Source organism: Quercus robur, chromosome 12, assembly GCF_932294415.1.
Source record: "Quercus robur chromosome 12, dhQueRobu3.1, whole genome shotgun sequence".
Classification (NCBI taxonomy): Eukaryota; Viridiplantae; Streptophyta; class Magnoliopsida; order Fagales; family Fagaceae; genus Quercus; species Quercus robur.
Window position 1 is genome coordinate 13,592,503 of NC_065545.1, and position 27,122 is coordinate 13,619,624.

The 27,122-nt window shown below is 33.0% G+C and overlaps 1 protein-coding gene across 1 annotated transcript in view; it reads right to left on the reverse strand.

Moving 5' to 3' along the window:
* The window catches only part of LOC126710242 (putative receptor-like protein kinase At3g47110), a 34,923-nt gene extending 30,203 nt beyond the window's left edge, over nucleotides 1-4,720 (reverse strand). The window contains exon 1 of the mRNA XM_050410622.1: nucleotides 4,189-4,720. Coding sequence (XP_050266579.1) covers nucleotides 4,189-4,246 — 58 coding nt within the window. The 5' untranslated portion in view covers nucleotides 4,247-4,720. The remainder of the gene's footprint in view (nucleotides 1-4,188) is intronic.
* Between the last annotated feature and the right edge of the window lie 22,402 nt (nucleotides 4,721-27,122).

Sequence of the window (27,122 nt, forward strand, 5' to 3'; positions counted from 1 at the left end):
TAAACTACTTAAGGGTTTAGGGGGGAAAGGGTTCGAGTTTCAAGATTCCCTACTTCCTCATTTCCAATACCTCTCCTTAAATGCCTCAGAAACACAAATGATTCTCAGCCAAAGGCCTTGTAGCTGAATTGGCACCTCCCCATGTATAAACTACTTAAGGGTTTAGGGGGGAAAGGGTTCGAGTTTCAGGATTAGCAGCATGTTGTAATTATTTCTTAAAAAAAAAAAAAAAATGCAAATGATTCTCTTAAACAAATGAAAAAGGTTTGGCTCCAAGCACAAATAGAAAAATGACACTGTATGCAAATGACTCACTTGATTAATTGGGCTAAGCAAGTCATGCATAAATGTCATCTTCCTATTGATGGTTGGAGCCCCAAACTCTGTCCCAAACAAAAACTGATATAAATATAAGGAAAGCGTTAAAAGCACTAGGAGTTTTAGTGTTTTACTATAATCTGATGTAGTAAAACTTGTAGTACTGTAACATTACTCTAAATACACTCAAGTTTGTTTTGTTAAATCCAGCTAAAATGAAATATTCTTTTAGCATAAATAATTTGTAAAAGATGATTAATTCTAATATATTAACTTGCATAAATTGTAAAGAAAAAAAAATCTAGGCCTTTACAAATTAATTACATATCCCGCACTATGCGACTAGTATCATATGATAAAGAAAGTATTTAGCTTGGTTGAGGTGGTTCGAAGTGTGTGTTGCATTCAAGGGAATTATTTCATAACGTAATTCTATATTCTTATTTTTCTCCTTAGTTTGATTGGAAAACAAACATATGGATAGGTTATTTTCTTTCATTGGGGAGATCTCTTATTATACTTTTGCATCTCTTGTGCAAGTTGCTTTGGCATCTAAAATTAATGCCTTGTTGTAAAGGTATCTTTTTATATGCTCTGCTTTCATTCATATATTTTTTATTGACGTATCTCAGACACACACACATGCGCTGCAAGTTAGGATTGTTTTGTGAAGAAATCTACTAAAAAACTGTTTATTAATCTGTTTGTTTTTGAGAAAACAGAGTACCTTGACTTGCTTAAGAATGGCCTCGTTGTTTTATTTTCAATTGCTTTATTTTGAAAGCTTATTCCATACATAGAACCATTTTAGGATCTATTGATTTCAACTGCTACAATTTATTGATTTTGACAGCCTTTGTGCCTTCATGCACAGTCTGGAGGATATTCCAAGCAGTATGAGCAACCTCAACATTAGAGATTCTCTTAAATTCCTCCATAGAAACAACGTTAAAGATAGCATTCATAGCTTTGCTATTGAACACAGTTGCTTCTTTTTGAGAAGTTTGCCACTCACTAACAGGAGTTGTGGGCTTCTCCCATCCGTATTCGACGAAGTTCCAGACTCTCTCATCAATTGATTTCAGGAATGCTTTCATCCTTACTTTCCAATAAGCATAGTTATTCTCATCAAAGTGAGGAGGAATAACAAGAGAATGTCCGTGTTCCATGACAACAGGGGTCAAGGATCAGCTCAGTGATCAAAAGATCAACAACAAGAGAGCAACCCGCTCTGATACCACTTGATAGTTTTTAGGCCCCTTAAAAAACACAATTGGATTAACCTAGTTAATTAGCCAAGTTATTAGTTAGTCCAAATTCCAAATCTAGGTTATCACAATTAAACAATCATATCATGCAAAGCAGCAGAAAGATAAATAACACAATGATATGATCACCTAGGAAACCAAACCGATAAAAACCTGGGGAGGACTTAACCTAGCTATCCTCAAGGTGAACTTGAATCCACTATGAAAGAATCAAAGTTGTACAATAGGACTTAGACCGCTAACATTCTATTGCTACCAACTAGTAGAAACTTACTAACATGATCACGTGCAAGCTCTGAGACCACAAACTCCTTCTTTCTTGGATTCTCCAACAAGTACAAGCACACCCGCTTGTGTTTCTTTAAGCTTCTATGGCAACAACTGAATGATCATCAAGTTTTTGAACGAATCTCCTTCTTGATAATCCTAAGCTTGTGAGCTCCTCACAGATCTCATAAGAGATTTACACAAACAGCAATATAAGCAATACTAAAAAGTGGCTAGGGTTTGCCTTATATACTTAGGGCAAAAATACAAAACCCTAAACGTTTTAAAATAAACTAGGGCTGAGTTGGAATTCTGCAGAAAACGCATTCTGCTCGAATTTCAATGGATCGAGCCTAAGCTTCGATCGATCGAACCAAGCCGAAATGCTTTAATAAATCTGCATCACCTTAAATCCAACTTTATATAAAAGAACCAACTTTGAGCAAGTTTAAACACGACTAAACATCTTATTTTGATCATGGTTTGCCAACAATACACATTAGAGTTCTACATACATAAGATCCTAAATCTTTAGAACCTAACAATAGGGGTTTGGCAGTGATGATGAAGATAAAGCAAAGCCGAAGCCACGTCTATAGCAATGTTGATTCTTTGAAGAAGATTTAAACTTCTCAATTGCTTGAGCCCATCTTCAAGATGTAACTGCATCTCCAAGCTTCCATTTGGCATGAACTCATATACTAAAGCTTTAAAATCATTGCCCTTAAAATAAATACTCGAACAAGCAGTTAGAATCTTAACGAGGTTTCGATGCTGAATGTTCATCAAGGCTTCACATTCAGCAATGAAACTCTTGGAAGCTCCTTGCTTTTGAAGATTGAGTACCTTGACTGCAACATGTGTTTCATCTAGACTAAGTTTTCCTTTATAGACACTACCAAAATTACCTGAACCAATCAAATTCTCCAAAGAGAATCCATCAGTTGCATTGTGTAATTCTTTATAAGAGATCTTTTGGTAGGAAGGTCCAAAGGTGGAAATGGAAAGGCTTTTTTTCTTCGACTTTTTCAACTAGGAAAGAGCCATCAAAGAAAACAATGTCAAGCAGAAAGCAGTTGTAATGCTTATTGCCAGTATCAATTTAAAAGCAAAATGCTTTTTGTGTTTCTTGGATCTTTGAATGGGGTATGCAGGCAAATGTAGCTCTTGGATCTCCCCACAAAGACCAGTGTTGCCTTTGACTTCAACTGCACTAGCATTTCTGAAGACCCCTTCTACAGGTACATCTCCCTCAAGATTGTTGAAAGACAGGTTTAAAGTTTGCAACACGGGAAAATTAACCATATAGCTTGGGATTTGGCTGGACAAGTTGTTGTGGGAAAGATCAAGATATTGAATACCTTTTAACTTACTTAGGTCAGGTATGGTTCCTTCAAAGGAGTTGCCTTGCATATAAAGTGTTTCTAAGGCCAAATAGTCCCTTAGCTAGGCTGGAATCTCTTTGGAAAATTTGTTATACGAAACGTCTAGTTCAACAAGAAGTTTCAGGTTTCCAAAATCTAGTGGTAAAAAACCAGTCAAGGAGTTATGAGACATATCAATTTCGACTAGAGGTAGGCCAAAAAGTTGATTGGTTATGGTGCCATTTAATTTATTATGGCCAAGGAATACATATTGCAGGTGGCTACACCTTCCAAGACTAGTGGGTATGCTCCTTTCTAAGTTGTTATCGAAAAAGTGGAGATGTAGTAATTAAGTCATGTTGCCAATGAAAGACGGGATCACCCCAGTCAATTTGTTTTCATACAAGTACAAAGCGTTCAAGTTTATGAGCTTTCCAATAGAAGATGGAATATTCCCTGTTAACAAGTTAGATCCCAGGGCAAGTTCAGTTAGGCTAACAAGATTTGATATTCGTGTAGGTATGCTCCCACCAATAGAATTGCCACCTAGCCCGAGCCATAATAATTGGATTGAGAGGTTTGTTATGGAGTTAGGCAGCTCACCTCCAAGCTGGTTGTCCCTGACTTCCATAAAGTTTAATTAGCTGCAATTGTTCAAAGAACTTAGAAAACTCAAATCATCAACTGAATTATTTCCAAGAAGATTATAAGCAGCACCAAACCATTGAAGATTTGTAGATTACCAAAACTCATAGGTATGGTTCCTGTAAATTGATTACCTAAGATATCAAGCGATTGAATGTCTAACACATTGGACAATGAAACTGTAATTGTTCCTGTAAATTGGTTTCTTGCTATATGAAGTATCTGTAGATTTTGAAGAGCAATGCCCAAGTCGGGGTTGAGGTTACCTATGAAGTTGTTATCAGGCAAGGAAATACGTGTGAGCAATGATAAATTGTATAGGGAAGGTGGAAACACACCAGAAAGATGATTTTCTGATACAATAAAAGATGTCAAGCTTTTCATTTGGGCTACTGTATTTGGGATTTCTCCCTCCAGATTGTTATATGCAAACAAAAGATTTTGGAGGGAGGACAAGTTCCCCAGAGAAGGTGGGAACCTTCCACTTAGACGATTGTTGTCAAGAATTAGTATCTGAAGTTTTGACAAAAAGCCAAGTTCTGAAGGGATTCCTTGTACTAAATCGTTGTACTGGAGATCAAGATACTGTAGGTTGGAACAGTGAGAAAGATTGACTGGAATTTCCCCTCCCAATATTGGATTATGACTCAGGTTCAAATTTCCAAGCCTGGTCAAGTATACAACTTCTGAGGGAATTCCACCATGGAAAGAGTTACTTGCAAGGTTGAGGGATTGAAGGAAAGAAAGATTTCCAATGTGGGGTGATATGGTGCCAACCAACTTATTGTTTTTTAGGTCCAAACCGAAGACTCTTTGGTGTTTGTTGCCACAAGTGACCCTAACCCAGTGGCAGAAATGGAAAGAGTCATTCCAAGAAGCGAGGACATTAAGAGGGCTATCTATGTGGGACTTGAATTCGAGCAATGCAAGTTTACCAGTTTCGTTTGAAAGTGTGGTTGCTAAGGAAAATTTTGAGGTCGATAAGGAGAGGAACAGAAGAAAGATGGCATGGTAGGTTAGTAAGAAGAGTGGTCATGTATTCATAAGCAGATGATCCATCTGGTAGGAAGAAATTAGCTCCTTCAAAGAGAGATACTGACATAGGTAGGAACTCTCACGCGAATATATAGAGAACGAACTTAACAATTTTCTCAAAATAAGTAAATAGATAATATTTCAATTATTACTTTCTATTTACTATTTATTAATTCTATAATTTTTTATATATAAGAAATTCATTGCTATATAATTTATATTTTATAGTTTATATAATATATAATATTCTTGGGGCGTTTAGTGGTTATATATCTAAATTTATATTCATTGGAATGGTGAATGAGTTTTGCTCATATTAACTAGTAATTTAGTACTGGGTGTAACTTGTCATTGGATATCAGCACATACAAATGAGACTACCACGGATATTTGATGAAAAAGTAAATTTGAGTGCACTATCATAAGCTAAGAGTAAAGCATATTGTAGGTTTGGGAGTAAAAATAAGTGTATTTCTAGAGTTTTCTTAATTAATTAGATTACCCTTCTTCAATCTTTGATCAAGTCAGTCACATCAAAGATTGTAATACAAATTTTATAATACGTCTAATTTGTTTTATTGGACTAAATCCATGTGAATGAGTGAAACCATATATAGTGTCTCTTAAAATGGTGATTTGACTTTGAAAATTTACTGTTTAGATTAAGAGTTGTACATTAAAGTCGATACATCAATATATATATATATATATATATAAAAGTAGAGACCTCATGTGGGAAGGCATGAGGTTCTGCCAAGTGGCACATTGTATGACATCCTTCTCGTTTAGGCTTCCATATCCTCTAAATTTCACGTTTATGTCAAACTATTATGTAATGGCAAATGCATTTATTCAAATGTATTAATAAAATTCAAGGAATCTGTATACATTTTAACTTTACATGCTTTGAATTGATAAGGATGGATTTAAAAAGTCATGGAAAAAGTAGGAATAAAATTCAAAGAATTTGTATACATTTATAACTTTACATGCTTTGAATTGAAACGGATGAATCTAAAAAGTCATGGGAAAGGTAGGAATAAAAAAAACTTTTCAATTTTCTACATAAGACTAACTTCAATGCAGAATTGCAAGAGTCAAATTCAATGAATTGGACAAATATTATTTGTTCCACATCAATATCATATACTATATATAATAGCAGAAGTCTTTTCCTGCAATTAAGGAGGTGTTGCCATGTAGGAAAAAAGCTCATCTAAAATTCAGCCACATATAAGTTAAAAAGCGATAAATTATATTGTTTCCCAATGTTAACACACCATGTGATAGCCTCTCACTCTCTCAGAATAAAAAGAAAAATAATCGGCCAAAATACAATTAAAAGGCTTGCAACACTCAAAAAAAAAATGCTAGATACAGAGAGAGAAGTAGAGAGTTCTCCATTCCCTCTTCAGAAGTAGAGCACCGCTACAAGCACATAGAGAAAGAAAAATCTATTGGCATCAACACCGTTAGGCTACATATTTGCCACCATCAGATCGTTGAAACTGGCTCCAGTATGTTTTCCTCCAATTTTTTTTAGATTTGGGTATGAAATATATCTTTTTATTGAGTTTTTTTGTCAGAACCAGCACCGGTACTTTTTTTTTTTTTTAGATTTGATTTTGGCTTTGATTTGTTTTTGTTTTGGGTTTTTGGATTCTCCATGAATTTTTTTTTTCTCAATTTTACGCTATTCTCTCAGTTGCACCGTTTTATAGTTTCTCCATGAAATTTCGAGTTTACTTTTGTACTTCCATTTCTAATCTTAACAAAATTTTTGGGATAGGTATATAATTAAATGTTATGCTAATATTTCTTAAACCTTCCCTGCCGATCTGCTTTGAGCCATGTTCTGTTTCTTCTCTGCAACAGAGTGCAAACCTACCCACTTAGATTTTGGCCACCAAGACAGTTTAGAGTCACAACAGAGAGAGTTTTCAAGGGTTAGGGTTTTGGGGTTTTGAGAGAGAGACAGAGAGAGAGAACAACTTACGTGTAGGGTTTGGGGATGCAATTGTGGAACAGTTTGATGATGCAGTTTCCAAATTTGGGTATGAAAGGTTACTTTTAATTGTGTTTTTGTGTGGATAGGTTTAGATTTGATTCGTTTTTGTTTTGGGTTTTGGGATTCTCTATCAAAATGTTTGTCCTCTCAATTTTAGATATTTGCTTTTGTTTTGTTTTTTGTTTGTTTTTTTAGATTATAGAATTCACTAAAATATTGATTTAATCTTAATGAAATCATTGGGATTAAATAAGCATAGGATTGAATGTTGTTCTAATAATGGCATGACCCATTCTTCACAACCATGTTTCTCTCTCTGTCTCAATTCACTCCTTCACAATCTTAGTAAGTTATGCTCACTTTTTTTTTTGGTAACTTTTGATTTGGGAAATTATGATTCATTCATTCATTCTGTTCTTTCTTTGCTGAATTTATTTGTGATTAAGGAGCTATCATTTTGTATGTGAATGTTTTGCTTTATGAAATGGGCAGTGCTTTTATGATTTCTTCTTTTCATTTTGCTTTGTTACAGTGTGAAACTTGGAAAATATTTGTTTGTTTATATGTGAATTTGATTTGGTATTTGATGTTTATTATTAAGTAAAGCCAATTTTTTTTTAATTTTGTTTATGAATTTCATGGTGTTGAATGGGAAGCCAAGTCCAAAGAAGAAGAAGAAATTGTCAATTCTTCCCCTTTATCGTATCTCTTATTTGGTGTTTTTACTTTTCTATTGATTCCAATATTTGTTTTATATTGAAAAATTAAGTGCGTTTTCTTTTCTCTCTTTTACTATGGATTGCCTGCATTGCCATTTATTTTGTTACTGACAATAATTCCAATATTTGTATCTTTATGGTTTTATATGTTTGAAGAAATGCCAATGAGAAGGGCTAACAAGAAAAATGATAATCATGTTAGTTGAATAATCCTAATTATTTTGTTGGTAAACCTCATTGATAAATGGGTTTTCAGAACATATAAAAATTGTTCATGTGTGTTTCATTAGCTTTATTGCAAAAATGAAAGTAGTGACATGTAATCTATCTCCATCGTTGTTGGGCATGGAAAACACAGATTAACTATGCTTCCAACGATCTCCGCTTTCATAGGTACCTTTAACCTCTTTCTCTTAAGGATTTTCCATTATCTATTTTTGTTCAATTCAAATCTGAAATTGGAATCTAATTTTGATCCATTTGTCTAAATTTAAGCGGGAATAATGATGCATTAAAACCTAACACAAAAGCCAAAAAGACATCAATAGTCAAGTTCCTTCACCTAGGCAAGAACATCTCACTTGCACACTTCTATGCACACTTTTATTGGTGGACTCAAAATAGAGTCTCATGCTCTTTGCTCTCTTAAACATTTCCTCCCCTTTATCAACTCTCTCAAACAATCTCAATCTCTGTCTCTTTGTTTTGTGGGCTTTGTTGAATTTGTATTTTATTGCTGATAGTCGATTTTCGAGTTTTATAGGCTCATCCATGTGATTTGTGAAAGGAGGATAACAGAGATCTCACTAGGCTTCTATGGCTTCCATAGTAACTCCACCGGTACTCCTCTCTCTCTCTCTCTCTCTCTCAATTTTGATTTCAAACTTAATCTCTTATGCAATATTTGTTTATTCCAAGTCTCTCAAACAACAAATTTCACTTCCAAAGATGCGAGGAATGACTTCACTAGCCATCCTCTAACGACATTCTATTCAAAGAATAGAGAGATACATCCTTAGACAAACTTTGGTAGTCCATCATGTAAGTGTAACTCCTCTCTCTCTACTATCTGTTACCCTTATTAGCGACTTTAAAAATAGAGATCAGATAGAGTTTGTTGATTGGCCATACAATACATACTCAAAGGAGGTTTTTTTTCCCCTCACTCAAATGGTCCATCATCTTACCCAATGACCTGCCATAAAATTAAAACTAAGGTATATTTTTTCCTATGAAAATTCCAGGCACCAACAGCGATTGGAAGTTCAAAAGCATGGATTGATTTTTTTTCAATATTATTGTCATTAAGGTTCATATCTCTTTCACTTTCTCATTTAGTTTTCATTCCCTTATTTGAAATAGTGATGGGTTTGTGTCAATTAATGATCTTTGCAACTTCAATGCTTTAGTTTTATTTATATTGACGTAATATGTTAGGTTCTAAGGATTTAGGATCTAAATGTTTTAGAACTTCAATGTGTAATGTTGGCAAACCATGATTAAAACTTATAGTCTAGATTTAGGCTGCTCAAAGTATGTTTATTGTAAAGTTGGAATCGAGTAATTGCAGAAAATTACTGTTCACTTTCTGCAAGGCTCAATTGATTAAAAATTAGACTCGATTGATTGAACCTCGTGCAGAATGTTTTTCTGGAAAATTTTCCAACTCAGCCCAAGCCTATATGCCGTGTAGGGTTTTATGTTTTGCCTTAAGTATAAAAGGAAAAACCCTAGCCACATTTTTAGGTTAGTTGTTATGCTGCATGTGTGAATCTCTTGTGAGATCTAGAGGTGTTTGCCTTCATACACACTTAGGGTTATCAAGATCAAGATTGATGTCGAGAGCTTGGTGATCATCTTTAGTTGCTGATTCAAGAGCTTAAAGAAAAACACAAGTAGGAGTACTTGTGGTTGCTGTGGATTAAGGAAAGAAGTAGTTTGTGGACTCGGAGTTATCATGTGGTCGTGGTAGTAAGTTTTCTACTTGAGGTAGCAATAGGATGTTAGTGGTCTAATTCGCTATTGTAAACTTCAATTCTTTCATAGTTGATCAGTTTTACCTTGAGGATAGTTAGGTTAAATCCTCCCCAGGTTTTTTATCGGTTCGGTTTTCTTGGGTTATCATATCGTGTGTTATTTATATTTCCGCACTTTTTACATGATATGATTTACTTGTGTTAACCTAGATCTGAATAATTTATCTAAGTTAATCACTTGGCTAAATAACTAGGTTAAACTGTTTGTGTTTAAGGGATCTAAAAACGTATAAGTGGTATCAAAGCGAGTTAGCTCTAGTATTTAGATTCTTTATTCTAAGAGTTGATCCTTGACCCCTTGTCATGGATTCTTGGAAGTTCTTATTGCTAATATTCCAAATTTTCTACATGTGGTTTGTGTCTCTTGTTGCATTTGTTAAGTCTTTCCTTGAGTATCTTGGTATAATTAGATGTGATGATAATTATTTGTGTTATACTACTTTAACCGCCTTAAAGGCACATGATTCTTGTCTTTGGTATTTGGATAGTGGTTGTTCCAAGCATATGACGGGAAATAAAGCTTTATTCAAGACACTCTTTGAAGGAAAGATTTGGACAGTCACGTTTGGAGATGGAAGCAAATCTGTGATCAGAGGCATTGGAACTGTGGACATTCCAGGGTTGCCGGTTTTTGAAGATGTCTGGTATGTTGATGGGCTGAAGGCTAACTTACTCAGCATCAATCAGATTTGTGACAATGGACTGTATGTTCTCTTCACCAAGTATGAATGTGAGATACTTGATGGAGGAGGTAACTGTATGTGTATTGGTGTGAGGACAGCTGACAACTGTTATGGTGTAACACCAAGTATAAGCAACAAGTGTTTCAGTGCAAAGATCAATCAAGTAGACTTATGGCATCAATGGTTGGGACATGCAAGTCACAAGCAATTAGAGAAGATTTCCAAGTGTGATGCAGTCATTGGTTTGCCCAAGTTTGAAAAGATAGAAAAGTGCATATGTGGACCATGTCATATGGGTAAACAGGTGAAGTCCAAACATCCATCTGTAAATGAAGTTCAAACTTTAAGACCTTTAGAGTTGTTGCACATTGATCTCATGGGTCATACCAGAGTTTAGAGTTTAGGTGGAAAAAGGTATATTCTAGTTGTTATGGATGATTTTACTAGATATACTTGGGTTGTGCTTTTGAGAGATAAAGCTGAGGCTCCTGAAAAGATGATACACTTGTGCAAGAAATTGCAAGTTGAGAAAGGTACTGTGATAGCCAGAATTAGAAGTGATCATGGAAAAGAATTTGAAACAACAAAATTGGCTACCTTCTGCAATGACCAAGGCACACATTAAGAGTTCTCTTCACCCAAGACACCACAATAGAATGGAATAGTGGAACGGAAGAATAGGGTTGTTCAAGAGATGGCTCGTGTCATGCTACACAACAAAAAGTTGCCTAAGTCCTTCTGGGGAGAAGCAGTTAACACTGCTTGCCATACACTCAACTGGGTGTATTTCAGACCTAACTCTAAGAAAACTCCTTAAGAACTCTGGAGAGGAAAGAAGTCTGTTGTCAAATACTTCTGGCTATTTGGTTGACTATTATATTCTGCGTGATAGGGAGAACCTAGAATAGTTTGATGCAAAGAGCGACAAGGGATACTTTCTGGGATACTCATCCACTAGTAGAGCATACAGAGTATACAATTTGAGAATGAAAACAATCATGGAGTCTTCAAATGTTGTGATGAGTTTCTAAACTATGTTCAGAAACTCATTCAGAAAACACTCTTCTGGTTCAAAAAAAGACTATGGAGGTTGAGGATCCTATTCCTAATGATTATGTTGGGAAGCATAGTGATGAAGAGCTACTATTGTTGAATGATACTGTTTTAGTACCATCAAGTTCAGAACCATCCACACTGGTTCATGAAAAAATATACAAGGATGGAAAAGTGCATTAAAACAGTATGAAAACATTCCACATAAAAATATTCAAGAAATACTCAAAATAAGTTATGATGGATTGGAAGAAACTGAAAAGAATATTTTTCTTGATATTGCATGTTTTTTTAAGGGTTACAAATGGGTGAAGTTGTAAATATATTAGGTTCTTGTAATTTATATCCAGATTATGGTATTGGAAAGCTTATTGATACGTGTCTTGTAACCCTGGGAATGTGGCCATTTGTCAATGCACGACTTGGTACAACAAATGGGTAGAGAAATTGTTCAGCAAGAATCAAAAGAGCTTCAACAACGTAGCTAGTGCAAATGCTCTAACAGAACTCATGAATTTATTTATTTATTTATTCTATTGATTTGATAGTGAGGTGGGGTATTTAAACCACGTACCTTTTGCAATAATACCATAAAGTGTATTTTTTTTTCTTTATTAAGAATGCTTAGAATATCTACTAAGTACTAGTTGTTGCATCTTAAACCTCTTTCAGGACTAGCTCAACAATTTTGGGGGCCTTAGGCCAAAATTTTAAGTGGATTCTTTTTTAGACTTTAAAGTCTAAATCTGCACAAATAAAATTTAATTTATTACATGGTTCAATAAATTAGTATTACTATAATACAAATGAGTAGATATAATATACATCAAATTATTAATTGATGTGATAATTTATAATAATTGATAAAGTAAGAATTTGCATTAAAAAAATGTGATAACTTATTAATTAGTATGGGGTCATGTGGGGGCCAGCTTACCTTAGTCATTGTGATGTGTTGGGGCTTGTGGACAAGACAACACAGTGCATATAGCAATGTGCAGTCTTGTCCTATCAAGCACACACTGTTATTGTGTAGTATTCTGCATTTTAGGATACAATGTGGTCTTTTTAATGCATTTTATTGACCAATAAAAGTACTTAAATTTTTTTTGTAATTAAAATATATAGATAAATATATTATATATAATTTTTTTTTTTTTTACAAGTGGGGGCCTTTTTTTATTTGGGAGCCTTAGGCGATTGCATTAATTGCATCTATTGTTTAGCCTACCCTGACCTCTATCCCCAACTTTCAAGACATTTGCACTTGAAGATGTACCACTTAGACCAACATGTTTCATAAGAAAGTATCAATTAAGTTACAAGACTTTTAGAGAATTTATTAAAGAGAAATGCAATGTACATAATATTTTCACTACAAATCCTAGGTGGTTTGTTGTTACTAGTTATAATTTAAACCCCTACTAAAATTACTTTTTTACCACCAAAAACAGCTAGTAACAATCTGCCACTTAGGATTTGTTGTAAAAATATTATGAACATACATTTCTCTTTATTAAATATTTGAAAAATTAGTGGAGGGTAAAAGAACTTACCAGGATATTCATTAGTAAAAGGCTCCCGACAATAATGAAAAAGTCTGGTGTGGGTGTTGTGCAAGATATTCCATGCACCTTCATATCCAATTGAAGCCTTGACTCATGACTCAAGTCATGAGTCAACAAATAGCTTCTGCAAAGCTAAGGTTTGTTCCATTACTTCCATACAACTTGAAAATGACTTTTGCATGTAGAGTCATCCCTATCTTTATTTTTTTCTCACTTGAACATCAATGAAAAATACAACTTCTCATCCCAACCTCCAACACGTTCAATTAAATGGCTAGTACCGTGTAAGAAAAATTGATCAATTTCTTCATTGCTTTCTCACTTTATCTTTATTGCTTGTAGAGTAATGCTGTGTAAGAAAACAATAGCTCAAATTTAATGCACTGAGTGATTGTCATTCTTTTTGTATTTTAATTATTATTAAATAAAGTAATAAGAAAGAGAGCTTGGTGGGCCTAGTCACTATTCTTTTTTAGTCCTAAAAGCTATCAGCCTTACAAATTAAGCCCATCCGACTTATAAAAGTAGCCCATGTCAAATAAAATTATTTCATTTAATTCCTAATTTTTTTTTTTCATATTGCAATGTATTAAAAAATTAGTTTTTATATATATTTTTTCATAATTTGTCTCCTATTCACATTAGCTCATGCGAAAATTTCTATTAATTTTAACATAAAAACCTAATTTTTATATTTTTTATATTTACTTTTTAAAACATCTCACATCAAATTGTCTACTTTACACTATATTCCATTAAAATATGAATAGTGCTAGTATAAATTTACATGGATACTATAGCAACAATGCATTTTTACACAATTTTGCATGGTCTGATGTGAGTGAATTTTGGGCTTGATTGGGTAAAATCTGATACTTTTTCTATTATACAAGCACTAATGCGAGTGCTTTGAGACAATAAACCCTAGTTCTGTCCTACATTAGAGTGACACATGTCATTTAACTATTGTTGGTTCAACCAAATTTGAATTTAAATTTTGTCCTATGACTAAAAGTATACGCGAATAATTTTATCAATTGACACGTAGTGAGTTGAAAGAATTTTCTTTCAAGTAAACTTTTTTTCTTTACTATTTTGGGTGTTATATGCCTTTTTTGTGTGGAGATAAAATATGCATTGATGTTGTTGAATGAGACTTTATCTATTGTCTTGAGATATTTGTAGACTACGCATAGAGTGATTATAGACTATTGTAATGCGTGGGAATATACAACTATTTTATGATATAATATAATGTGTAATTTGTTGAAGAAAATTTGTTCCTAGTAAAAATGAAACAATTTCTACAAATATTTTCCATCGCTCTATTTCCACAAATATAACATTCTATTATTTTATATTTGGGTGTGTTTGATTGATATTTTTTCAAAGGTGGTCCATATTCTTTAACCACTATTATAGTGCATTATGTTTTCCTAATTTGTTTTTTTTTGTAAAACTAAACTTTCAAAATTTCAAATATATTATACAAATTTCTTCTTCTCTTAATTAAGGAGATTATCATGATAATCAAAACTCACCACAAAATTATAAAATTATCTTAACCAAAATTGAAAATAAACTAAAGGCATTAAAGATAAACAATATAATAATTTATTACTAACACAATATGCATGCACATTTAAATATATTACCATGTAGATTTTGTTTGAATATAAACTTAAATATTCATTTTCAAAATAACTAAATATTAATCCAAACTAAGATCAACATAAATTATAAGAGGAAAATAGGAGACTTAAAAAATAGAACACTAAAACGTATCAACACAAAGTAAAATTATAAATAAATAAAGAAAATTTCATCAACTTGAGGGTAAGAAACAAGAAAAAAATTCAGCAAAAGAAAGAAAAAAAAATTGTGAAAGAGAGAGTATTCACCTCGTTTTTTTTTTAAGCCTTTAGACGGAACTGAGAAGCTACAATGATAAAGTTATTCGTACTTTCTCTCTATGTGGAAAATGCAGAATGTGTAGGACACCCTCGGTGGAAAATTGCATGGAGGAAAGTTGGAAGAAGGATCTTTGATCAAATCAATTGATGAGAAGATTTTCTGTCCTTGTGGAAAATGCAGAATGTGTAGGACACCCCGTCACCCTCTCGGTGGAAAATTACATTGAGGAAAGTTTGTGGAAGAGGGATCTCTTATCAAATCAAATGACATGAAGTTTTTCTCTCCTTGTGAAAAATGCAGAACGTGTAGGATACCCTGTCACCCTCAGTGGAAAATTGCATTGAGGAAACTTCATGGAAGAGGGATTTTTGATCAAATCAAGTGACGTGAAGTTTTTCTCTCCTTGTGGAAAATGTAGAACATGTAGGACACCCTATCACCCTCGGTGAAAAATTGCATTGAGGAAATTTCGTGAAAGAGGGATCTCTGATAAAATCAATTGACATGAAGTTTGAGATGTGGCTATTCAACAAACAATGGATCAAACAGGACAAGAAAAGTAAAATACAACTTGTAAGTTGTAACAATGTTTATGTACACAGCACCATGAATTGAAAGGAAAAATAATATTGGGGAAATGTATATAAAAATATTGTAATTTAATTCCTAGGATATGTTAAACTCCAAACTGAGTTTAACTTTTAAATGGGATACTTTAAATTTCATACTTCCACAAATATATATAAATCCAAATATGGAGTTTCAAGTGCCCTATTTATGAAATATGAAAGTGTGTGGTTTAAAATATGTCCAATTTAAAAGTGTGGGGTTTAATGTGTCCCAAAAAAAATATATATAATTATTTTTTTACTTACTTCTCCTTAATATTAGCATTTTCTCATGAAATATCCATTGGCTTTAATTGCTTAGTAGAATTCCAACTAATAGGGTATGTAGCATTCAAACTATGCCATTCAACAATGAAGTAATTTTGGCATTCAGGAATGGTCATTAGTGTCTCTTTGAGCCAATACTTTGACATGCATATTATAGGTTCATAAAACAAATACCAACTTGTTTGGGTTGGGTGCAAAATATTTGAACACTACATATTTTGGACACTTCAAGAAATACCACCTTGTTGAGCTCAAAGGTTGGCAATAAAAAATTTATTAACTATTTGAAAAGCTTGGGTAGAATAATACCCCCCCCCCTCCCCCCCCCCCCCCCCCCCCTCAAATAATAATGGACACATTTGGTGTGGGGATGTTTCATGCACTTTCATATCCAATTGAAGCCATGACCCATGACTCAAGTCATGAGTCAACAAAATCTAATTATTTATTATATATTATATATTTTATTTAATTAAAATATCAATTTTTATTTTTATTTTGTCTCTTTTCACACATAACTATTATTCACTTTTTTTGGTCCTCAAGAAACATAAAAAAATAATAAAATATTATCTTGCACAAGCTACTGGCTTGTGTATTTGCATAAGCATTTTAGCAACATCTTAAACGACATTACACACATTTTCACATACTTTTTCACTCACAAGTATTTTCAAAAAATACAAAAAACGTTACTAGAACAACGTTACCAAACGGCCCCCTTATTTTGCATAACTAGTTCATGATATGATGTTGGTGATTTTTTGGATTCTTTAGGCTTTATGTTATTTTCTATGAGCTTGTGTGAATGCTCTAATTGAACTCATGAATTTATTTATTTTTTCTATTAAATTGACAATGGGGTGGGGTAATTAAAACACATACCTTTTGCTATAAATAATAGAAAGTGTAATTTTTTTTTCTTTGTTAAAAGATTGCTTAGAATATCTAATAAATATTAGCTATTGCATCTGCAACCTCTATGCCCAACTTTCAAGGACATTGTACTTGAAGATAGACCACTTAGGCCAATATATTCCATTAGTAAATATCAATTAAGTTACAAAACTTTTATAGAATTTATTAAACAAAAATGCTACATACACAATATTTTCACTACAAATCTTTGATGGTTTGTTGTTACTGGTTTTAATTTAAATCCCTACTAAAATTACTTTTTTTTTTTTTTTTTTTTTTATCACCAATAACAACTAGTAATAACTTGTCTATTAGAATTTGTTGTGAAAATATTGTAACATAAATTTCTTTTTATAATTTGAAAAGTTATTGAAGGGTAAAAGAACTTACCTAGATATTCAATGGTAAGAGGCTTCCGACAATAATGGACAAGTTTGGTGAGGGTGCTGTGAAAGATGTTCCATTCACCTTCATATCCAATTAAAGCCATGACTCAAGACTCAAGCCATGAGTCAACAAATAGCTTCCATGAAGCTGAGGTTCCATTCTATCATTTCCATACAAACTTGAAAATAACTTTTGCATGTAGAGTCATCCCTATTTTTGTTTCTTTGTAAGAAAAATTGATCAATTTCTTATTAAATTTAATGCACCGAGTGATTATCATTCTTATTTGTTATTATTATAATTACTATTAAAGAAATCAATAAGAAAGAGAGCTTGATAGGCCCAGTCACTATTCTTTTTCAGTCCTAAAAGCTATCAGCCTTACAAAATCAGCCCATCCAACTTATAAAAGTAGCCTATGAAGAATAAAATTATTTCATGTAACTCCATATTTTTTTTTCATATTAAGAATGAAATTTGTGACACTTTATTGATTGCACCATTGATTTGCATCTTTTAATAGACCAATGTATTTCAATGTATTAAAAAATTGGTTTTATAATTTTTTTTTTTCATACTTTGGTCTCCTATTCACATTAGCTCATGAAAAAATTTCTATCTCTTTTATAAAAAAAAAAAAAAAAACCTATTTTTTTATTTTACATATTCACTTTTCGAAAACACCTCACATCAGATTATCTACTTTACACTATATTTCTTTAAAATATTAATTTTTCTTGATTTTTTTTTGTTTGTTTGTTTCTCTTTCTTCACAAATAACAACCGCCATCCACTTTCTTCCTTCATCCTTGGCATACGTAAAGAAAGAATAAAAAAACTAAATACAACATGAATAATGCTAGTGTAAATTTACACGGATATTGTAGTAACAAGATAATTTTACACAATTTTGCATAGTTTGATGTGAGTGAATTTTGGGCTTGGTTGGCTAAATTTTCTATTATGCAAGCACTGATGTGAGTGCTTTGAGACTCTAAATCCCGGTTCCATCCTTACATGAGAGTGACGCATGTCATCTTATTATTGTTGGTTCAACGAAGTTTGTATCCAAATTTTGTCCTATGACTAAAAATATATGTGGATGATTTTATTAATTGCCACATAGTGAGTTGAAAGAATTTTCCTTCAAACTAATTGAAGGTAAACTTTTTTCTTTACTGTTTTTGGTATTATATGCCTTTTGGACATAAAATATGTTTTGAAGTTGTTGCATGAGACTTTATCTATTGTCTTGAGATTTTTTGTATACTCGTAGAACCATTACAGACTCATGCGATGCGTAGGAATATATAATTATTTTGTGATATAGTATAATGTCTAATTTTTTCTCTAAAATTTGTTGAAGAAAATTTGTTCCCTCTAAAAATAAAACAATTTCTATAAGTATTTTCCATTGCTCTATTTATACAAATATAAAATTCTATTATTTTATATTTGGGTGTGTTTGATTGCTTTTTTAAAGGTGGTCCATATTATTTTAACTACTATTATAGTGCATACCAATTTCCTAATTTGGTTTTTTTTTTTTTTTTTTGTAGATCTAAAATTTCTAAGTTTCAAATATATTATACAAATTTCTTCTTCTTCTCTTAAGGAGATTATCATGATAATCAAAACTCACCACAAAATTATAATATTATCTTAACAAAAATTAAAATTAAACCAAAGGAAATAAAGATAGTCAATATAATAATTTATTACTCAAAAAATTTATAGGTACATTTAAATATATAACCATCTATATTTTATTTGAATATAAACTCCAACCTCCACTTTCAAAATAACTAAATATTAATCCAAAATAAAATCAACATAAATAATAAGATGGAAAGAGGGGAGTTGTGACAAAGACTTAAAAAATACAATACTAAAATGTATCAACACAAAGTAGAATTATAAATAAAAAATAAATAAAATTTCATCAACTTGAGGGTTAAGTCTATAGTTAGTAAAATACGGTATGCATATATTATGATAAACATACAAACAGTTTTAATTCGTTATCTTTCAATAAAAAGTGCGTTTCAAAAATTCAGCATAAAAATATGGAAACGGAAAAATAAATAATACGTGTGTCATACAGGTGTTAAACGTTTATTTTTAAAAGGTCGTGTAAAAAATACAAAAATATTTATCATATAAATACAATATATATATATATATACACACACACACACACGTAGTTACTCACTTACAATTATTATTGGGGTGTACTAGCAAGGGGATGAAGCATGGCAATAGATTGTGGTAGCTTTTGTGTTTAATTTTTTGAGAGTTTCACAATTTAATAAAAGAAATGCTAAAGACACTAACAATTTTACAACATTTTTACAAACAGTTAATGTAAGACTATGATATGATAAATTCTTACAGGTTTTCATCTGGGCCCGCCATTAATACATATTTTTACTTACTAATAATCATTTATCACACCAATAGTTTGTAAAAAGATTTATAAAATAGTATGTGGCATTAGTATTTTTCCTTAATAAAATAAAGAATAATTTTCATAGTAATTTGATAATAAAAACTAGGTGTCAAGCTGTTAATAGTAGGTAAAAAAAATGATATAAGTTATGAACTCTAAAAGGAAATGAGTAATAATTTACCACATAAACTTTGTTGTAAAAATATTGTTTATTGTAGCACTGTTTTAAAATAGTGAGAGAGTACTCAATTTATTTATTTAGCTCAAGGACAGAAGTCACAGAATTAAGAAGCTACAATGATAAAGATGTTTGCACATGAATGCAAGTTGTCAAAAAAGAAAAAAGATTCCCACTTTCTCTCTTTGTGGAAATTGTAGAAAATTGCAAAACGCGTAGGACACCCTCGGTGGAAAATTGCAATAAGGAAAATTCCAATTACGTAACATTAAGTCATGACTCATGAGTCAACTCACACCCTATAGTCATGAATCAACCGACACTTTATAGCCACTATATTATTATTATTATAAAAAAATAAAAAGAAGTCACTAACTTTTGAATAGAATATATATATTGTGAAAAGAAGCCACTATTAGCCACCCTTTCTTATTTCATATTGTAGTGAGCACTATTTCTCTTTTTCCCTATCAATTCCATATTTCCAGTTTGATTTTTTTCTCTCTAAGATTCAATTCTAGTACACTTGTTGTAAATCATCATTCTTTCGTCAATTTCCCAATCAAACGTACGTACTCAAAACCTTTCTGTTGGGAAATTTAGAACCCAGTTGATAAAATTAACAAGTTTTAAACCCAAGTTATTAATTAAATTTATTATGAATAAACCTTGTTAAATCAAACTAACATCAATATCATATCAATATCAGGCACAACAGAAAATTAAATAAGACAAGATATAATGACTTAAGAAAACCAATGAAATAAACTATTTTCACAGTAAAAAACCTGGGGGGAAACCTTCCCGAAAAGCAATCCACTATAATAAAGAGAAGTTTCAGATCTAGTACAAAACCTTTGTCCCTAGACTCTACAATCCCCGTAGATGAACTTACAGCAGAAACCTTCTACCGCTTCAGAACCTTTGAACTCTTCAATATATGAACGCCACTCTTTTTACACGAATCCTAGTACGTGACTAACTAATGATGCACAACTTCCAATACGTGACTAACTCACCAACTTGAAGAAGATGTTAGCTGCAAAGTTCTTCACTTCATCAACAATAAAGATTAAGAAGTATTTGGTTACAAAACCCTAAGGCGCAAAGATGCAATAGCTTCTTTCAGAGAGAATAAGGCATCGGTCACCTTTTGCATGTGCTCTCCTTGTATTCTTTTATGTGACAGTCTTTAAAATAAGCCTTATATATGTCTAGGGTTGTAAGAAAAGAAACCCTACACAAATACATAAGCATGGGTTGAAAATCAAATCTGAAAATTTTGATTTCGTAATTCTCGATAGATAGTAGCTGTCAAGCAGTTGTCGAGACCTCGATAGATAGCTATCTGTCAGAAATCTATCCAGCTTTAATGAACAGCTCTTCTTCACTTGTTTCTTGGACAGATTTGCATGGCTTCAATACTAGACTTGAACTCTTATTCTTTGAAATATTAAACACATCCTAGATCTACCCAATTACAAGTAAAGTGCGTTTTGTCAAAGGATTAGTCAATTCTAGTTTGACATATGTTCCTAACATCAAATCACATATGTCCTACCAATATCCCCCTTTGACAATCCGTGACAAAATCACAACAAACAAATGAACATATGAGAGAAGTCATAAATCACTCAACTCATACTCACTTATTGAATACAATAAAATCTATCTTAACACAAACTCTTGAAAAACTTTGCAAGAAGAGAGTTCATGGCAAGAAAGACTTTAACAACCTGTATTTTTGAAACACTTTAAACAAAACTCATCACGACATCTTAGTGTGAAACAGAAATAAAAGATTGCATACAAAAAATAAGAAGCATGTGTATAAAAAGAGAAAAGAAATAGCACATGGAGAGATAGGCGTAGCTAACCCAACCCAACCCTACCCTACCAAATTACCTACTAATCGACGAATGTATATAAAAAAAAATAGTACTCCTGAAATCTCTAAAATTCTCAAAATACCCTTAAATATTCTAAAATTATCAAAACACATACTAACAATTAAAAATTACCAAAATGACCCTGAAACTCTAAAAAATTATTGGAATATCCTTAAAACCTAAAAAATGACCGAAATGATCTTAAAATCTAAAAAATCACTAAAATACCCTCTAAACCTAAAAAATAATCGAAATACCCTTAGATACTAAAAAAATGACCATGAAACCTAAAAATGACTAAAATGACCTTGTAACTTAGAAAGTGACAATAATGCCCTTAGAACCTAAAGAAACGACCGCAATGCACCTTAAACCTAAAACATGACTGAAATACCCATAGAACCTTAAAAATTACCGAAATGACCTTGAAACCTTAAAATTTTTTGAAATACCCTTGAAACCTAAAAAATGACTAAAACACCTCATAAAACTAAAAAATGACCAAAATACCCTTAGAACCTAAAAAATTATCAAAATACCCTTACAACCTAAAAAAATGACCCAATGACCCTAAAACCTAAAAAAATGACCAAAATTACCCTAAAACATAAAAACTGATTGAAATAACCAAAAAACATAAACCTATGACCAAAAATACTCCATAACACTTGAAAATGACCAAAATACTTTCGAAACCCTCAAAAATTACAAGAACCTAAAAACTAACTTAATGACATTGAAACCTAAAAAATGACTAAAATGACCCCGTAACCTAAAAAATTACTTAAATATGCTTAGAACTTAAAAAAATGACCGTAATGCCTCCAAAACCTAGAAACTTACCGAAATAGTTTCACATGTGACCGTACTTTAGTCACATTCAATGGTACCCTAATTTTCCATAATTTTTTTCTCACATTGACAATTTCATCATCACATTGGATAAGTCCAACATCACATTTGACCGTACTATTGTCACATTCCATGGGAGCATTATTTTTTTCACATTTGACAATTCCATTGTCACATTAGATAGTTTCAATATCACATTTTACCATACTTTTGTCACATTCGAAATTTTTTTCCTTACATTTGACAGTTCCATCATCACATTTTATCGTACTTTTGTCACATTTGGCAGTTACATTTAAACTTCAACAAATTTAAATTCTATTCAAACTGAAAGTCTATTATAAAAAATTCTAAACTTAAATATTTCAACAAATTTAAAATCTATTCAAATTAAAAGTTTTTATTAAAAAAAAATCTTTTAAAAGTTTTTATTAAAAGTTTTAAATTCTATTCAACAAATTTAAAATCTTTTGACTTCTTCTCCGAGTAAAAGTCTATTATCAACATTTTAAGAACTACTAATTAGTAAATCAATGCTATACATTTAATCTTTAACAAATTAAAATTTTATTACAATTAAAATTCTATTATAGAAAAAATATAAACTTAAATCTCACCCATGTTTTCTTGGTCTCACACTCTTGGTAAAAGAAAAACCAAAAAATAAATGGTCCCTGAACTCAATGCTAGAGCTGCAGAAAACACACAAACCATCCACTGGAACTTGGAAGACCCTGTTGCAAGATTCTAGCTTTCGTTGAAACCTTAGTAATAATAAGCATCCAACTAACAAATGAATGTTTGGGAATGGCCCAGTTAAACCACAGTAAATGCCACCATTCCATATTACTACCTCGGCTCCTAATTTCATTTCAAATACCAGCACAATCAAATTTATAAGAACCAACCCATTAGGGAGCAATTATTAGTTGATGCATAAGGACCATGTTTCCTAGACTTTTTTGTACTTGATTTTATTTATATCATAAAAGGTATAACCATCAGGTTAAAGGGTTTAACAAGGAGAGAGAAACACCCCTAGTACTTCAAGACCCTCCTTTTTATTTTTTTATTATTTTTTTATAACACTTCAAGGCCCTCCTTATTACATTACTCGATTAGACTTTTGTTAATGTGATATGCCCACTTTGAAAATAGATTCCTTTTGATCATGTAGCCATGAGTCATTCCTTTTGGAGTTGTTGACAGAGGTGGCTGAGGATGAATAACCTCTGGCTCCGCTGTTACATCGCTCCTTCCAGATGATAGGCGTTTCGCTTTTGGATCTAGGCCACGCACAGTCAGATGGTTCAGTGCTAGCATGGGTACTACTGCAGGTTGTGTCCAAATCTTCTCCAGACATTCGACTAGGGGTCATTATTGAGTCAATACTAGATAGACTAGAGGCTCTAGGAATGCTATCTTTGCTTGATCTCCTCATAATGTCAGTGTAAAGTTCTGACATGTCAACTACCTCCCGGTCAGCAGAGAACTTTCCCTCTCGATCCTCTTTTGATGCTGGAAGATATTCCATTTCATTGTTGTACTTTGGCAAGCATAAGAACTAGAAATCCAGCAACAAGAAAACGCAGAGGACCAAAGCGCTTCTGATATTTCTCAGAAAGTTCCAACACTGCAACAAAGTCGAAATACAGACACACGAGCAACAAATACTCAAAAACTAATCAGACATTACTGAACCATGCTTTTTTTTTTTTTTTTGTGGATAATTATTACTGTAACATGCATGTGATACAAAACCATTGACAGAAAGTAACTCGTTCCATTTAATATTTAGCTGGTAATTGTATTCCTGTTTCACTACTCAATCTATCATTAAAAACTAAAATAATGGATCAAAGTGCAATCAATATAATTCAATGTTATCAAAGGACTGCTAATCAGACATAACATTAGCTAATTTACAGGCACTCTAAATGACAAAAATATCCTGTATACAAGAGATTCAAAATCAGCATCTTTTTGACAACAAATCATTGCTTTAAATTCAAACACTGCAGAACGAACAATGATTACAGAATAAGAATCAATCTCACTTCTTGGAGACACCAATTAAAATGGATTAGTGCAACAAGGGAGTATATATGTGCATTAACAGGCTAACAAGCAATGGCGGGTCTGGAACTGTGCTAAAAGATCAATTCAATCATGTTCACATGTTTAATAAAAATAGAAAATAATTTGGAAGCAGTATGACCATGCTAATAGAAGAAGAAGAAACATGTCATTTCATGAAAAGCTCACATATATTAACATGTCAAAAATCTTCTTCTCTCCGAATGTTAGTGTCCAAGTGAAGCTGGATATTTGTCAACAACTAGGGATCCAAGCCACCAACAACTTGGGACGGTATTTAGGCTTTCCTATTCTTCAGAAGGGAAGAAATGGAAATGTATATAATTTTGTGATTGAGAAGGTTCAGGACAAGCTTACTGGTTGGAAGGCTCGGGTCTTATCCCCTGCTAGGAGGAGAGTGCTTATTGATTCGGCTTCCACTCCCATTGTGGAATACTACATGCAATGTTGTGCGCTTCCAGTCAAAGTGTGTCAAGCTGTGGATAAATTGCATAGAGATTTTCTTTGGGGGTCAACGGAGGAGAAAAGGAAGCTCCATCTTGTGAATTGGAATACTGTGACTCTTACTAGAGATAGAGGAGGGCTCGGAATGGTGGAAATGCAGTCTAGGAATGAAGCTTACCTAGCAAAGCTCTGTTGGAGGCTAGCCAATGAGCAAGATGCACCGTGGGCAAGAGTGTTGATGAGCAAGTACTTTACAGACCAGAGAATCACTGAAGCGGGTAAGAAACTCCCTTGTTCCAAGACATGGGCTGCGTGTAAGAAAGGGGGCCCTATCTTTAAAGCGGACTTAAATGGGTTATCAAAAATGGAGACTCTACCAATCTTTGGGGTGACTTTTGGCTCCCTTTTGGCCCATTTGAGATCCTGTATTCAAGGCCCTCTGGCTAGGGAGGAAGCCGAATTGGTGGTAGTGGATATTAGAGACCAAGGTAGTAATTGGTTTCAAAGTGTGTTATCCTTTGAACTTCCGGAAGAGTTGTGCAAACAGATTCAAGAAGTTCCCTTCTCCTTGGATCAGAACACAGAGGATGTCTCTTGTTGGGCCTATTCAAAGGATGGTTCTTTTACATAAAAATCTACCTATTTATTAGCTAAAGGGTTAAACCCCTTGAACCCTTCGTCAATCGCTTGTGAATGGATTTGGAAGGTTGCAACAATGCCCAAGATAATGTTCTTTTTATGGTTGAGCATGCATAATAGTGTGCCTACTTGCGAAGTGCTGGGTTCTAGGGGTTTTACACTTGATACAATCTGCCCTATTTGTCAAAAGGAAACTGAAACGCTTCAGTATATCGTTAGGGACTGTCAGTATGCAAGGAAGTTCTGAAATAAGATAGGAGTGTCGGCTGATTGCAGAAAGTATTTTATGGAAGATTTTGGGGTTTGGCTTCATTTGAATTGCACTTCCGTGAACTCTCAGCATGGTATACCATGGAAGATAACCTTTCCCATGGGTGTTTGGCATTTATGGCTACACAGAAACGTGTACATCTTCAAGAAAGGAGTTGTGGATAAGGATTTCCATATGCAGTGCAGACGAAAGGCAGCTGAATTCTTTGCCATTGCAGTAACAGGTAAGGTGCAGGCCGAGAAACACTTACAGCCCATCTCATGGTAGAAGCCACTAGCTGGTTTGGCGAAACTAAATACCGATGGATCATCTCATGACAACGCTGAGGGGGGGGGGGGTTGGGAGGAATACTAAGAAATGAACATGGCAACTGGATTAATGGTTTCGCCAAAATTTGTGGGAAGGTGAATAGTATAATGACTGAACTTTGGGCTCTTCGGGATGGGTTACAAATGGCAGCAACGGAAAATATACATAATCTTATTGTTGAACTTGATGCTCTTGCTGTTGTTCAATTGATGAAAAACTCTATTGTTAACTTATCTCTTGAACCCTTGCTTACTGATTGCAGGCTCCTCTTGAGGAAGTTCCCAAATTTGTGAGCTGAGCACGCCTATAGGGAAGCAAATCAATGCACGGACGCCTTAGCCCGTATTGGTAGTAATAGTGATGTCCCTTTCATTTTGTTTGCCCATCCACCGCCTGTGGTGGATCGACTTTGCACCCTGGACATTGAAGGGGCCTTTTGTAATAGATTGATTTAGTTTTAATGCAAATATCTTCCATTACCAAAAAAAAAATAAATAAATAAAATGTTCACTCATTTACCAAAAGAGTCATAGCCACCATAATTAGCTCAAACAACCATATAGATAATTCTAAAGACTGCAAATAAACTTAGATTCGTAGTTTTGATAGTACAAACACATGTACTTATATGTCATATTACCAAAACAAAATAAGCTTAGGCATTGTTTTGTACCATTGATTGAATTCGAACGAAAAATATAAATATCTCCAGCTCCCAAATGGAAAAATATGTGAAATTAATCGTTTACTACATCAGGATAATTTAGTATGCATTGTTGAGGACGTTACTGTCTAGAATTATAAAACAATAATTTATTCCTTTTCCTACTTTAGCACCCAATTAAGCATAGTGTGAAATTAACCACAAAATGTATTCACCAATTCTTTTTTTAACAATATAAGTAAGCTTATGAA